The sequence below is a fragment of the Papilio xuthus genome, unplaced genomic scaffold (assembly GCF_000836235.2).
Source record: "Papilio xuthus unplaced genomic scaffold, Pxut_1.1 DF829660.1, whole genome shotgun sequence".
Classification (NCBI taxonomy): domain Eukaryota; kingdom Metazoa; phylum Arthropoda; class Insecta; order Lepidoptera; family Papilionidae; genus Papilio; species Papilio xuthus.
In genome coordinates this window covers 1,951,487-1,966,016 of record NW_013528989.1, presented here as the reverse complement: position 1 = coordinate 1,966,016, position 14,530 = coordinate 1,951,487, and the positions used below count along the sequence as shown (strand labels likewise).

At 36.2% G+C, this 14,530-nt stretch overlaps 1 protein-coding gene across 1 annotated transcript in view; it reads left to right on the top strand.

Moving 5' to 3' along the window:
• Slik (Sterile20-like kinase) overlaps positions 1-14,530 on the top strand; it is a 36,871-nt gene that overhangs the window by 5,035 nt on the left and 17,306 nt on the right. Inside the window, exons 2-10 of the mRNA XM_013308037.1 lie at positions 6,318-6,419; positions 6,921-7,046; positions 8,973-9,146; positions 9,659-9,857; positions 10,301-10,431; positions 11,110-11,289; positions 11,973-12,116; positions 14,105-14,186; positions 14,474-14,523. Coding sequence (XP_013163491.1) covers positions 6,393-6,419; positions 6,921-7,046; positions 8,973-9,146; positions 9,659-9,857; positions 10,301-10,431; positions 11,110-11,289; positions 11,973-12,116; positions 14,105-14,186; positions 14,474-14,523 — 1,113 coding nt within the window. The 5' untranslated portion in view covers positions 6,318-6,392. The remainder of the gene's footprint in view (positions 1-6,317; positions 6,420-6,920; positions 7,047-8,972; positions 9,147-9,658; positions 9,858-10,300; positions 10,432-11,109; positions 11,290-11,972; positions 12,117-14,104; positions 14,187-14,473; positions 14,524-14,530) is intronic.

Below are 14,530 nucleotides of genomic sequence, written 5' to 3'. Positions count from 1 at the left end.
GAAATATCGCCATATTTTTCTTTTATAACGTGACTAAAGGCTTACTAGATGTGGCCAGTTTTATTTGACCTTTAATAAATGTACTTTGGGCCTAGTATCGTATGGTTATTGACAAAATATGTACAGCGCCCCCTGTCGGGTGTAATGTAAAACAAAAAATCCCATTAATTTTGACGTAATTGAAGTAACGATACGTAAGTGATTGTCACTATTATTCGTACTAGGCCCACTGTTTATATTCGCAATTACACTGCGATTAACACGAATCTCACTCTTACTAATATTATAAATGCAAATTTTTAGATGGATGTTTGTTTGAAAGTATCTCCAGAACGGTTTAACCGATCTCGATGAAGTATGACATGGATGTAGAATATAGTCTGGTGAAACACATAGACTACTTATTAAGTTTTCTTTTAATACCGCACGGACGGAGTCGCGGACGACAGCTAGACTCCAGTCTGGCAACGCATCTGCGGTTCCTCTGGCATTGCTAATGTCCGTTGCTCGTTTGCACATTTCTGTTATAAAAAAAAAATAAATAAAGTAATATAAAATGCAGTATATGACCCATTTTTGATTAAATAGTATCAAGGTCCTATGACGTTACAATTTATGTTATTTATTACATAATATGCTGAATATACTCGTTAATAAAGTATATAACCTTGTCAATAACGAGTTGAAATTAAATTGTTTTGTATGGACTTGGTCATAAATGGTCACGCGACTAATTGAAAATAGCACGGCAGCCAAAATGCGTTTATTAAGTTGTTAACATCCCTTATATTAAATCTATTTATTAGCTGTCATCCGCGACTCCGTCTGCGTAGAATAAGAAAAACCTTATTAGCCTATGTGTTCTTTCAGACTGTGTTCTATATCAATGCTAAATTTCAGTAAGATCCATGCAGCCGTTTCGGAGATAAATTCAAACAAACATCCATCCATCTGAATATTCACATTTTATAATATTAGTAAGATTTCCGATTAAAACGTATAATCTCTGGTTTGTCAAAGATATTTTAGTCTCAGAAATCAAAGTTTAATTTTACTAATATTAATAATTTTGAATGTATGGATGTTTGTAAAAAGATGTATCCAGAGCGGCTCAACTGATTTTGATGAAATTCGGCATAGATGTAAAACATAGTTTGGAAGAGCACATAGACTTTATGTTTTTAAATTCCGCGCGGACGGAGTCACGGGCAGCATATAGTTTCAGAATGTAATTTAATTTTTGCGTTGTACGTATATAAATCCGTTTGCGTCCGATATCAAAAACCTTTTTAATTCAAAATTCTCCGTCTATTCACATTTCTGCTTCGAATGGCAAAGGAAATCTAGGACAAGAGTCTTGCGGAGTTCAATCGTTTCTGCATCGCTGCTAAGGGTAGGTCAAAAAGCTTGGAAAAGCAGAAAATATAGTCAACATGAAAAGAGCTTTTCGAGTTGTGTTTTAAGAGTGTGCCTTTTCTATTTACTTACTTTTCGGTTATCTTATATATAAAATTCTCGTGTCACAATTTTCGTTCCCATACTCCTCCGAAACGGCTAGACCGATTCTCATGACATTTTGTGAGCATATTGAGTAGGTCTGATAATCGGCCAACATCTATTTTTAATCCCGCGCGGACGGAGTCGCGGGCGGCGGCTAGTTTATTATAGTTATCTAGTTGCAGATGCGTTGTCTACTTTTAATCGACGGAGAAGGAGACGCACAGAAAAATAATAATTCCTCTTCCTATGCGTCCCTTTCTCCATCCTAGCTTCCCATATTTTTAATCATTTTCTATTTTTAAAAAAGTAATAAATGTTTTATAACACTTGTGTCGTTGACGATACACTCATGTAATGGAGTTTAGCATACATTAGACTCGGTCCCCACTGCATACCTGTCACTTGTGCGTGAGTTCACGCAATGCGGACAACCTTGTTTGCAACAGATCAGCAACCATCTTTGTGAAAGAACTTTTTATTTATATCATAAGGTGGGAAACGAGCAAGCGGCCACCTGAAATCTCTGAAATAGCGAAGTGACCGTTGCCCATATACATACGCAATTGCATATGCGTTGCCTACCTTTAATCAACGGAGGAGAGGATGCACAGAAAGAAAATGTTTTCCCTTTCCATGCAACCTCTCATCGGGAATGTCCACTTCCACTTCCCATCTTTCCATTCTTACGGTGAAGGAAAACATCGTGATGCAACCTGCAGATATTTGAGAAGAAATTCAAATATATGTGTGAAGTCAACCAACCCGCACTTGGCCAGCGTGGTTGACTATCACCCTTAACTTAGGGCAGGCTCCGAGCCCCTCGGTGGGGACGTATAGTGAGCTGATGATGATGATAATCTTTCTCTCGCTAGGTCTAGGAGTGACCTAGATTTTGTCTAGCTTGACCGACATTGCAGTGTGTTAAAGTTGCACAACACACAAATATCGTTTGGTGAATCGTAAATAGTTTCGAGATAAGGTGTGGTGTTTGAATATTTATGTTAATATTTAGGTACAGTCGCGTGCAGAAATGTTATGTAGGAAAATATTACTAATATTATAAATGAGAATGTTTGTATAGATGTATGTTTGAAGGTATCTAAAGAACAGTTGAAAGGATCTTGATGATATTTGGCATAGATGTAGAACATAATGGAAGAACATAGAGGCTACTAATTAAGTTTTTATTTATTAATTCCTCGCAGACGAAGTCGCGGTCGATAGTAGGTTGACCCGGGTTAGTGTCACCTTTTAACAAACATTCATCAACTCTGCATCTAGACATTCGTTTTTATGATAGTAAGGTAATTTCTCGTCGTCGCCGGGACCTCCGTGAAATCTGGACTATGGCGATCAAAATATGACGTACTAACTGTACTACACCTTGCATTTGTTCCACTTTATTACAACATATATTTTAGTTCGTGATTGTACCCGAGAAGTGACGGGTCACGGTTAGAATGCACGGTGTGTTTGGAGGCGCGGTTAGTTTGTGCTACATTTTGTTGCGAGGCCCTAGATACGAAATACCCGTGAGTTAACGGTTGATCGGATTTTAGTATAAAGGTTAGAGATGTTTTATTAAGCTATAAAGTTATTATTAAGTTATTAACAGTTGTAGACGCAAACATCTGTTGCATAAAAGAGCCTCGCACAATGCTATACCTCGACGACACAAGACAGGCGTCAAATGGAAGCAATTCCGCGTACAGTCTGATAAGTGTGCGTGCCATAAGCTTATTTTTAATACCCTATCCCTTCCCACTCTGACTATAAAGGAAAGGACGGGGATTGATTTGATCCTTCAAATTTTCTCCTGAAAGAGACCCGTAGTAAGGGCAAGTATTCTCCTTTAGTCTCTTCGTCGTTTAAAAGTAGGCAATGTATCTGCAATTGCAAATGTCTATTGGCAACGGTTGCTTCGCTATTTCGGCGAATTCAGATGACCGCTCGGTCGTTTGCCTTATAATATAAAAATATATATTGTTTGGTTTGTTTGTTCGTAGTTTTTATTATTTTTATTATCCAATATAAAATGTGTAATTTATTTTAATTCATATTACTTTAACAAATAATTAATAAACATAATAAAATATGTTACGTTATCTATATAAGTTGTGTAGCATAAAAGTAAGTCAACAAACTAAACATAACTAGTGCGTTGACACGGCTTGCCCTCATTAACCCGACGTACTTGGTAATTAGACGGACAGACAGACGGAGATGTACAGTCACCTCCGCTCGCGGTATGCCAATAAATTTTTTTTTTTAAATCCCGCAAAAAACTTAGACGCTGCCTTTCTTTTGTTAGAATAAGCAATTTGTCGAAGGTAAATACGAATTCTTCTTCTTCTTCGAAAAATACCAATAGGAAAGAGAAATATACTTTTTCTATATGTCTTTCCTTTTAATAGCCAACTCATCTGCCACCTTTTCAGTTCTTGCACATGTCTATAGTATATAAGTCAGATGTGTGGTTTATGCAATTTTTTTCAATATTCACGTTTTAAGCGTACGACATGATCAAATATTTGTAGCTTTGTAACTGGTACACCGCGAATGGACGCGACTGTACCAATTAAACTAAGTGTACTCAGAGCTTGCAGCTTCTCAATTAAATCAAGTAGAGTCATAATGATGAACCAGGGAAATTAAAAATACTCAAAAGTGCTAGAAAAATCTAATTATAATAAAAATACAAGTTTTTTTTTACTTCTGATTAAAAGGCCCTTGAGAGATGTAACTATTTTCAGGGGATGGGTCCAAATAATTAATAATATTTCTTTTTTCTTTCCATGTTGTATTTGTTACTCATTCATACAATAATACGGACAATACAGTTTTATAATACGCATACCTATGACGTATTCGATCTCAGACTTAGTCACGATGACATCATATCTATTTATGAAGTCTGTCGTAGCGTTACGTACTAGCTTGTTATGTTTTCCTGGTACTTTTAGATCCTCTGGTCATTGTAATAGTCTCTGCACTGCCAATATTAATCTTTCTACGTAAATGCGAATGTTTAGATGGACGTTTGTTAGTAGGTATCTCCTAATCGGCTGAGCAGATCGTGATAAAATCTGGCATACATATAGAGCATAGCCTGGAAGAATATGTAGGCTACTAATTATGCTTTTTTATCGCGCGGACGGAGTTGCGGGCATTAAAATGCGGCATTTAAAATAGTATTTTCTATGTTTGATAATTAGAGACATTAATGCATGACGAAATAGTAGGACCAAGCTACTAAAGATAAAAAATTTAGTTATCTTAAATATGTGTAATTATATGATACAATGTGAACGGAATCGAAGTGGAAATGGTAGTTTGATAGCCGGCGCGTTGACACCGCCAACGGAAACATGCCCGCGATAATAATAATATCAATTTAATGACTCATTTAGTTGTCTGGTACAAGTTATAAGCGATAGCGTGTTATAATCCGCTTCGAGCTGATAAAATGTTATTAACACGTTAGCTGCCATGTCGGACTATGTGTCCGACAAGCCATACTTCCATCCATATGTAAATAATAAGTATATGAGCAATGTAAATAAGGTATTACTAAGGTGTTTTCAAATGGTTTTGGACAAAATTAAGAAAAAAAATTCATTTTTCGATAAATCATTCTGGCACCTAACGTGTTAAATGTGATTTTACTTGAAATAAATGTGGTTACGAAGGGAGAATATAACTCTATATACTCGTATTATTTCTAATTAAAAAACTTTTGACTGTAACAACAATTATGACGGGTTTTAAAATATGATTTTTTATATACGAAGAGCAAAAAGAGTTGCTAAAATTCCAAGTTATTTTCAAATTGCTACTCAGTGTCTTGTTAAGACCACGTATTTATTTTGTTGGTATAATATGAAAATAAAACTAAGGTTTTGAAAACTTTACAGTTTTTACAAAACACAATTACTATCGAATGAATCACAGTTATGGCTTTTGTAAACTATTGAAACAAAACATTGGATATGGACCATCTTTACTCTACTTTGTTTAAAAAAAGTTTTATTTGTATTAGAAAATTGTTATTATTCAACATATCTGATGATCTCATGAGGAATATTTAGTATTTTTCTCTGATTGCCTTTAACTTGTACCACACGTAAAAGTCCGAGAATATTTTCGCGATTTATTTCCTCCGAAACTCGACTCACTTGACAGACGACAATAGACCTTAAGATACAATTTTAAAGTTGACATTCCTGCGTACGTCCTCGTTATCTCAGCAAGGACGTAATACAAGGTTAGGTTATTACGTGTTTTAAACAAGTGGGTGCTTCTCTCCTCTGAGTTGTGTCGTTTTTTTATTAATATTTTTGACGATTCGAACGCCTGTTGTTTTATGTCCTCCTGGTACTTTTTTTTTATTACATCTTCATTTTATATTATTAAAAAGTGTACTGAAAATTGACGTTGAACGTATCAGCATTGGTTTACAAAATTTTTGAAAGAAAATGGTACGGTATATGTTCAAAACTAAAAACATTTGACCATGGGCTTCTGAGAGCAAAATATCTGTATAAAACATATCGTCATCCCTGTCATTATCTTTGACAAAACAGAGATAACAATATGTTATACGAAGATTTTGGATTCAGAAACCTACGGTTAATACAACAAAGTGGTTACCTGTTGGTGGAAATTCAAATGTATTATAATTCATGAGCAAAGTGTTTTATATAAAAAAAGCTTCATGCACTTCTGGTCATTAACTTCATATGAAATTTTTTTATTAAAAAGAGTTGCAGTGTTTTCTCCTTCGTACCATTATTGATATCTTGGTTTACGTGTTTCAGGTGAATGGGAGGCAGCGCAGGATGACATCTGGCGGCTGAGGCGCCGCGCGCCGCCGACACGCGCACAACAACAACATGTCGTTCTTTAACAATCTTAAAAAGGTAAACAAGCGAGATTAAACAGTAGATTACCCCTGCTAATATACTCCTTGAGAAATAAAAATATTAATAAAGACGCCAATCTAGGTTAAAAGTACGTAAGTTCGGCGTGTGTTGCAATCACACTTCGACTACTATACTGAACCCCATCCAAACACAAGCTACGAGTTTACTTGGAATGATAACAAGAATTAATATTTAATATAAAAATATATTTTAATATTTAATTCAGTGAAGATTATTCAAAATTAAAAACATTAGAAAAACATGCCACAGCTTGCAAGCCTGACTGTACTTTTATAAGGCGGAGAACACCAATTAAATAACATGTCACTTAAAATTGATCCAATTGTAATTTGCCGAAGTAAATTGTAAAATTACACTTGTTGGATAATGAAAACATATAAAAATTACGTTAAATTTCGTTAAAATATAAAAAATCTCATTCTTAACTACTTCACAATTGAATAGAAAATTAATGCCGTTAAATTGTAAACATTTCAGGTGCTGCACCTCGGTAGCGGAAATGACGCGAAAAAGAAAAAGGTGTTTAGCAACATCCGGGACAACAGCGACCCTAATGAACACTGGGATATGATAGGTGAACTCGGAGATGGCGCATTCGGCAAGGTAACATTATGAATGAGTCGTTAATTTGCCCATAGACATATGCGTTGCTTTTAATCGACGGAGGATGCACAGAAAGAGAATATTTTCCCTTCCCATGCATCCTCTTATCCGGAAAATCCTTCCACTTCCCACCCTTTTACTAGATAGAAAGAGGAGTAAAATACGCCTCCGGAATGCACACTCATCAGAGCCATGTCTGTGGTCGTGGTATTGCAGCTAACCGAACAATTGCCAAAAAATGGTGAAGCGGACTCTACCACTGTTTCAGTTAGTCGAAAAATCTGCCCCGGTGTACATAAGTCAAATTAAATTATGACGGCTCACTACCGCTACACTTAACATCGAAATATAAATTTTTCTTTTATGTCATTTTATAAGTTAAATCGTGAGTTTCAAAGACAAAAATCTCTATATAAAACCACCGTCTACCATATGTTAACGTACTATTGCATATTTCGACACTTTATTATCAGACTTATATTGTTGTGGTTAAATCATAAACCAGATGTAATCATTTTCTGCCATTTTATATTTGGTCTGACAATATTTTTACTTGTATTTAGTAAATCAACTAAAAAGTAAAGTGAGCTGTTTTCCCAACATTGACAACAGATGGCGTTAGTAGTATATAAAAAGGCGCTATCAAATGCCTCAGTCTTGTTATCGAGTCGAATGAGCTGACTTGTGTATGTCGATCTTTCCAAAGGTTTAACGGGGAATGATGATTCGGTTAATCACGCGGCTGTGTGAAGTCCGTCACCGAATGTTACGCATTTGGCGGGCCAAAACCATACTGACCCCTAATTTTTGAAAGATCTTTCAAGTTTTATTGCCTCTATAGTGTGTCTAAGATAGATTAGTTTGACAAGTGACGCCTTAAAATATCGAATTAATGTTGTACTTAATGGATGTCATAGTGTCGGAGTGTACGCACATTACGAACAATTATGAACTATCGATCGGTCTTGTAATAAAATTAATCCAACAGGGGAATTTATCACAGATATTTAACGATGTCTCGCGCAGTTAACTAACAGACACACTATAATAGAAAAGTAAAGAGCTTAATGAGTCTTGGACTTATTTCTAGGTTACGAAAATCAATAAAACACAGATGTGAAACGGATCGATAAATCGTTTTAGAATAGCTCAATTTGTACCAACATAGTTATTATATATAAACACGGCTAAACATTCACGTATATTCGTCCTGTGGCGGCGTCCGCGAAATAATACCAGTACCACTCATCCTGATGAAGGGCCCCCGATGGGCTCGAAACTAGTCGGTGCCGCCACCGGACGTATATACGTGAGTGTTTAGTATAATGTTTCATGAAAGTTTGAATAATTTAACATAATTATGATTTGTGTTTCGAATGGTAAGTTGCTAATCTAGTTGAGCTATAGCTCAACGGTTCAGATCTATTTCCTATACTTTTGAACCGATTCAGAGCTGATTTACACACGGCTACAATATATTTTGTGCGCCCAATTTTGTTATGTAAAAGTGTGACATTTAGCCCTTTTTTAAAACTCTGCAATTATTAACTGTCACCGGCGACTCTGTCCGCGCGAAATTACATATAATTAGTAGCCTATGTATTTTACCAGGCTATGTTCTACATCTATGCCAAATTTCATCGAGATCCAAGCCTTGGTGATACGGTCTAACATCCATCCATCCAAACATTCACAACCTTCTTCTTACTAATATTATAAATGCGAATGTTTAGATGGATGTGGATGGATGTTTGTCGAATCTATCTCCAGAACGGCTGAACGGATCTAAATGAAATTAGTCATACATATAGAACATAGGCTGGAATAACACATAGACTACTAATTATGTCGCGGGCGATCGTTAGTTTGTAATATGACTAAGATTTTCACAGCTAGACCTAACAATTATTATTTAAACATTTCCAGGTATACAAAGCACAGCACAAGAGCACAGGTCAGCTCGCCGCTGCCAAGATGTGTGTGCTTGACAACGAAGATGACCTGGCTGACTTCACGGTGGAGATAGACATTCTTAGCGAATGTCGACATCCGAATGTAGTCGAGTTACACGAAGCATATTTCATTGATAATAAATTATGGGTAAGTATAAGAAGTCACAGAGAATTTACAGTCGGTTTCTGAGGCCAAAGTAACAGTTTAAAATATACTGTTATCTCTGTGTTGACATTAAAGACATGGGTTATTTTGGTTATATATGGTAGCATTTTTAATCTGCATAAAATTTTATTGATGCAAAGTACGTAGAAAGAGCGTTCGTAGCTCAGGAGTCAAGCACTTGACTTGCAATGTGCAGGTCCTGGGTTCGAATTCCGTCATGTACTAATGTGTTTTTCCATTTACGATTTACATATGTACATTTATCCTATGTTCTTACGGTGAAGGAAAACATCGTGATGCTGCACATATCTGAGAAGAAATTCAAAGATATGTGTGAAGTCAACCCGCACTTGGCGCAGCGTGGTTGACTATGACCTAATCACCCCTAATTTAGGGTAGGCTCCGAGGCCCTCAGTGGGGACGTATAGTGAGCTGATGATGCCATCTATTAGTTTAAATATATTATATTTAATTGAACCTATCATTTGTTCCAGATGTTGCTGGAATACTGCGACGGTGGTGCCCTAGATTCAGTAATGGCGGAACTGGAGAAGGGTCTGAACGAGGCGCAGATAGCTTACGTGTGCCGCGAGATGTGCCGCGGGCTGCAGTTCCTGCACTCGCGACGTGTTATACATAGAGATTTGAAGGCGGGGAATGTACTCGCTACTATGACGGGCGGAGTTAAATTAGGTTAGTTAAAAATAACAGGATTCCCCCCACAATCCGTCCCCTCCCTTGAGAATTGAAAGAATTTTACTAATATTATAAATGCGAATGTTTAGATGGATGTTTGTTAGAAGATGTTTGATGTCTGCATGGATCTAGATGAAATGAGGTATAGATGTAGAACATAGTCTGGAAGAATACATAAGCAACTATTTTTTTAATTCCGTGCGCAAGCCGTGGTCGACGGATAAGTTTTATTTAAATCTGCAACTATTAAATAAGATTAGATAAAAAAAAAAACATAATTAGTAGCCTATGTGTTGTTCCAGACTATGGTTGACATCTATGATAAATTTAGTCAAGATCCATGCAACCATTCTGATATCTTCTAACAAACATCCATTTAAACATTCGCATTTATAATATTAGTAAGGTTGTTGCGTTCAATGTTATGTTATGTTTTCCAGCTGACTTCGGTGTGTCGGCAAAGAACAAGTCGACACTGCAGAAGCACGACACATTCATCGGGACGCCGTACTGGATGGCTCCTGAAGTGGTACTCTGCGAGACATTCAGAGATCATCCTTATGATTTCAAGGTCAGTTTACATTTTAATATACGTTAGAACATTTGATAAATCAACTCTGAATCGGTTCAAAATATCACAAAGACTTGAACTATTGAGCGGCTCAACATTTAGTGTCAGCTCACAGCTCATCCCGATTATTTGATAATGAGCGGTTGCTAGTGACTCCGTCCGTGCGAGATTGAAAAAGAACTGAATTACTTCAGCGAGATTCATGTAGCTGTTCTAAATTTTCCTTCAAACAAACATCCATCCATCTGTTTTATCATGCTATATATAGATTCTAGCCAACAATGGTAGAGACCTCTTTAAAATATTCGCACGAATTGTCCCGGCTCCTCCGGTGAAATACCACGACCATACAGAAGACGTGCAGTCTGATGAGTGTGTGTCCCGGAGGACTTATTTACTCCTCTTTCCCTTCCCACCCTTTGTCTTATAAGGAAAGGATGGGAAGTGGAAGTGGACTTTCCGGATGAGATGATGCATGGAAAGCGAATATATTTTCTTTCTGTGCATCCTCTCCTCCGTGGATTAAAGGTAGGCAACGCATATGCAATTGCGTATGTCTATGGGCAATCACTTCGCTATTTCAGCGATATCAGGTGACCGCAAGCTCGTTTGCCATCTTATGATATGTTTAATGCGTCCTTACAGCTTGTGTTAAATGTATATATTTTCTGTTTACAGGTGGACATCTGGTCGTTGGGCATCACGCTGATCGAGTTCGCACAGATGGAGCCGCCGAACCATGAGATGACACCGATGAGAGTTCTCCTCAAGATACAGAAGAGTGACCCTCCCGCCCTCGACCAGCCCTCGCGCTGGTCAAAACCCTTCAATGACTTCATCGCTAAAGCTCTAGTCAAGGTAACATCCACAATTACTCAAAATAAGGGTAACCCCTTCTTACGGTGAAGGAAAACATCGTGATGCTGCACATATCTGAAAAGAAATTCAAATATATCTGTGAAGTTAACCAATCCGCACTAGACCAGCGTGGTTGACTATGACCTAGGCACATAACTTAGGATAGGCTCCGAGCTCAGTGGGGACATATAGTGAGCTGATGATGATAGACTCAAAATAAAATATAAGCAGATTTTTTTGTAAATTTACTATTATTTCTTTTACCATTCCAACTAAGCTCTAGACTTGTGCTAGGATATGGTTTACGACAATAGTCGAATGTCGGGATTTGAACTCACGACCACGTGATCCGAAACCCCTACCCTTAACCATTAGGCTATAAAGGCGTTATACGATGCCTTAAGTTCACACTTATTACACTATTGTAACTCATATTCCATCACAAGCCTAGAGCTTACTTGGAATGGTACACGAAATATTAGTAAAATACCTGTCGCCCGCGCCTCTGTCCGCGGTATCAAAATAAAAATTAGTAGCCTATGTGTTCTTCCAGACTATGTTCTACATCTATACCAAACTTCAGCAAGATCTGTTCAGCCGTTCTGGAGATATGTTCTAATAAACATCCATCTAAACATTCGCATTTATAATATTAGTAAGATTTATAACTATTTATTTTCCAGGATCCAGAAAAAAGGCCAACATCCAGCGAACTATTGAAACACGAGTTCGTCAGCGGCGAATTGGATTCTAAACCCCTCAGAGACTTGCTGCTGGAGTACAGAGCTGAAGTCGTCGAGGAGGAGCTATTGGATGATGACTCTGAGGTCAGTAGACCAAAAGACCTAGTAGACCGCTCGTCTTTTGTAGATGGATACTATAATAACACAGTAAGGATGTTGATGGTTACGAAAGAAATAACTGAAGCCAGTAGACCGAAACACCGGTAGACCAGTAGACCGAAAGACCAAGTAGACCACTTGTCTTTTGTAGCATGATACATTAATAATAAAGAAAGAATGGTTACGATTACTAAAGAAATGATTGAAGTCAGTAGACCAACATCAGTAGACCATTTGACTTTTGCAATTAAAAGAGTATGAATGTGGATGATCATAAAAGGATTTACTCTCACTAGTAGAGCAGAAGACTATTTGTGTATTGTTTGGTATATTAATAGTAAATATTGTATGGATGGATTGTGTGACAAACTGTATGTATGAGTTTATAAAGGCTTGAATCCGAATTTAACAATTAAGTCTTTTAATTTTTAAAGCAGACATAAATATCGTTTATAATGAAATTTGATAATAATATGTCAGTTTTAAACTATATCTTTATATTTTATTATATTAAAATATCAGAATATAAGTAACGCATTATATAATATAGCTATATAATAATGTTTTTATGTATATAACACGTGTTGCCTCCCCGCACGCTTTCAATAGAACAAGAGGAAAGGTAGAACAAAAAACAAGGAGCAGTATCAAAGAATTGGTTAGTATATGATGTTGATGGTTTTGTAAAGAATAATAACGCTTTTTTATATTAAAAATTGTATAAGCTAGCTGTCGCCCGCGGTTCTGTTTAAGTTATATTAAATTGTGTCTATGTGTTCTTCCAGACTATGTTCTATATGTGTGTCAAATTTCAACGTGATCCGTGCAGATGTTCTGGAGATATCTTCTGACAAATAATTATCTAAATATTTGCATTTATAATTATAGTAAAAAGATAATCAAATAATTTTAAAGTTGTTTTTTTGGGATTTTTCTAGGAAGTTATTTTGTTTTTTTTTCTAATCATTGTCAATATTTCTCAATTGTAAAATGGCGAGATTCAAACACACGACTACTAGATTAGTAGTCCATACTTTTAACTATTGGGCTATTAGTGGAATTGTAAATTTTATAATTTCAATAACAAAAATCGATTTTGTTTTGAAAAGTATAAAACACACTATGAGTTCGATTCACACATTCAAAAATATATAGCTATCTCTGTTATTATATATAAATAAGAAAGAGATGACCATATGTTTGATATGTGTTATAAGAAGGGCGTACGTTAATTGTGTTTGTGTATGGCTTACATTGCATGCGAATCTGACGGCCAGCCGCGAGAGCCTCCGCCCTCGTCGAAGGTACAATGTAAACTCTATGTTCTAAGAAATAACGTTCATTTTTGTTTGACGTGTCGATTTTTTTTAATTGTTTATTTTGCTTTAAATCAGAGATACTTTATTTGTTATAGAAAATATACTAAAAATACAATAATATGTATTTTTCTAATGGTCTTTATGGTAAAAAAAATAGAGATGTGATTTTTAATAATTATAGTTTAAGAGCTATTAAAAAAAATTATTATAAACTATTTCGTTGGATTTAGTAAGATTTTAGTACTTCTAATTTTAGTATAGCCAGTTAAACTACTAATACCACTATTATAATATTTATTTGAATTTCCTGCACTCTCAAAGTGAACCTAATATTTACTAGAAAATATGTTCCTTTATACTTTATGCTTTTTATTCTATAATTTTATTTATTTTATTATAAAAGATATATTTTTTATCGTAGTTTTCTGCTTAATTTTATTTAATGCATTGTATATTTATTTGTAAATAATTTTTTTTTTTATTTAAAATTTAATTTTGTTTGAATGTCTGATGTCTTTTGACGCATATGTACTCGAATTGAATTGGCACGCCGGAAATAAGAGTACTCTTTTAACCGACGTGTCAACTGACGAGTACTATACAAAGTTGGGTAGTCAGTCTTTTTTTGGTGCTTAATTTATTTATGTTTTGCAGGAGCATCGCAGCTCCCAGATGCACATGGAGATAGAAGATGACTCGACGTCTGTGCGCTCGGGCGAGACGCCGGACATCAAGAGTGAGTGTCATTATTTTATACTATCTGTCGCCCGCGACTCCGTCCCCACGTTTATTTGTAGTCTATGTGTTCTTCCACACTGTGTTCTATCTGTGCCAATTCTCATCAAGATACGTTAAGCTGGAAATACTTTCAAACAAACATCCATCCATCCATCCATCTGAACTTTCGCATTTATAATATTAGTAAGATTGATGATTGCACGTCGCAGTGACGTTGAGTGAACTTGCGATACACAAGGAAGAACATTTTCGCCAGTAATAAGTCATATGTTTATTTATAATTAGTGTCGGAGGAGCCATCGGCGGGTACTCCGTCCCCGCCGGGTGCTTCGCGTGCCTCCC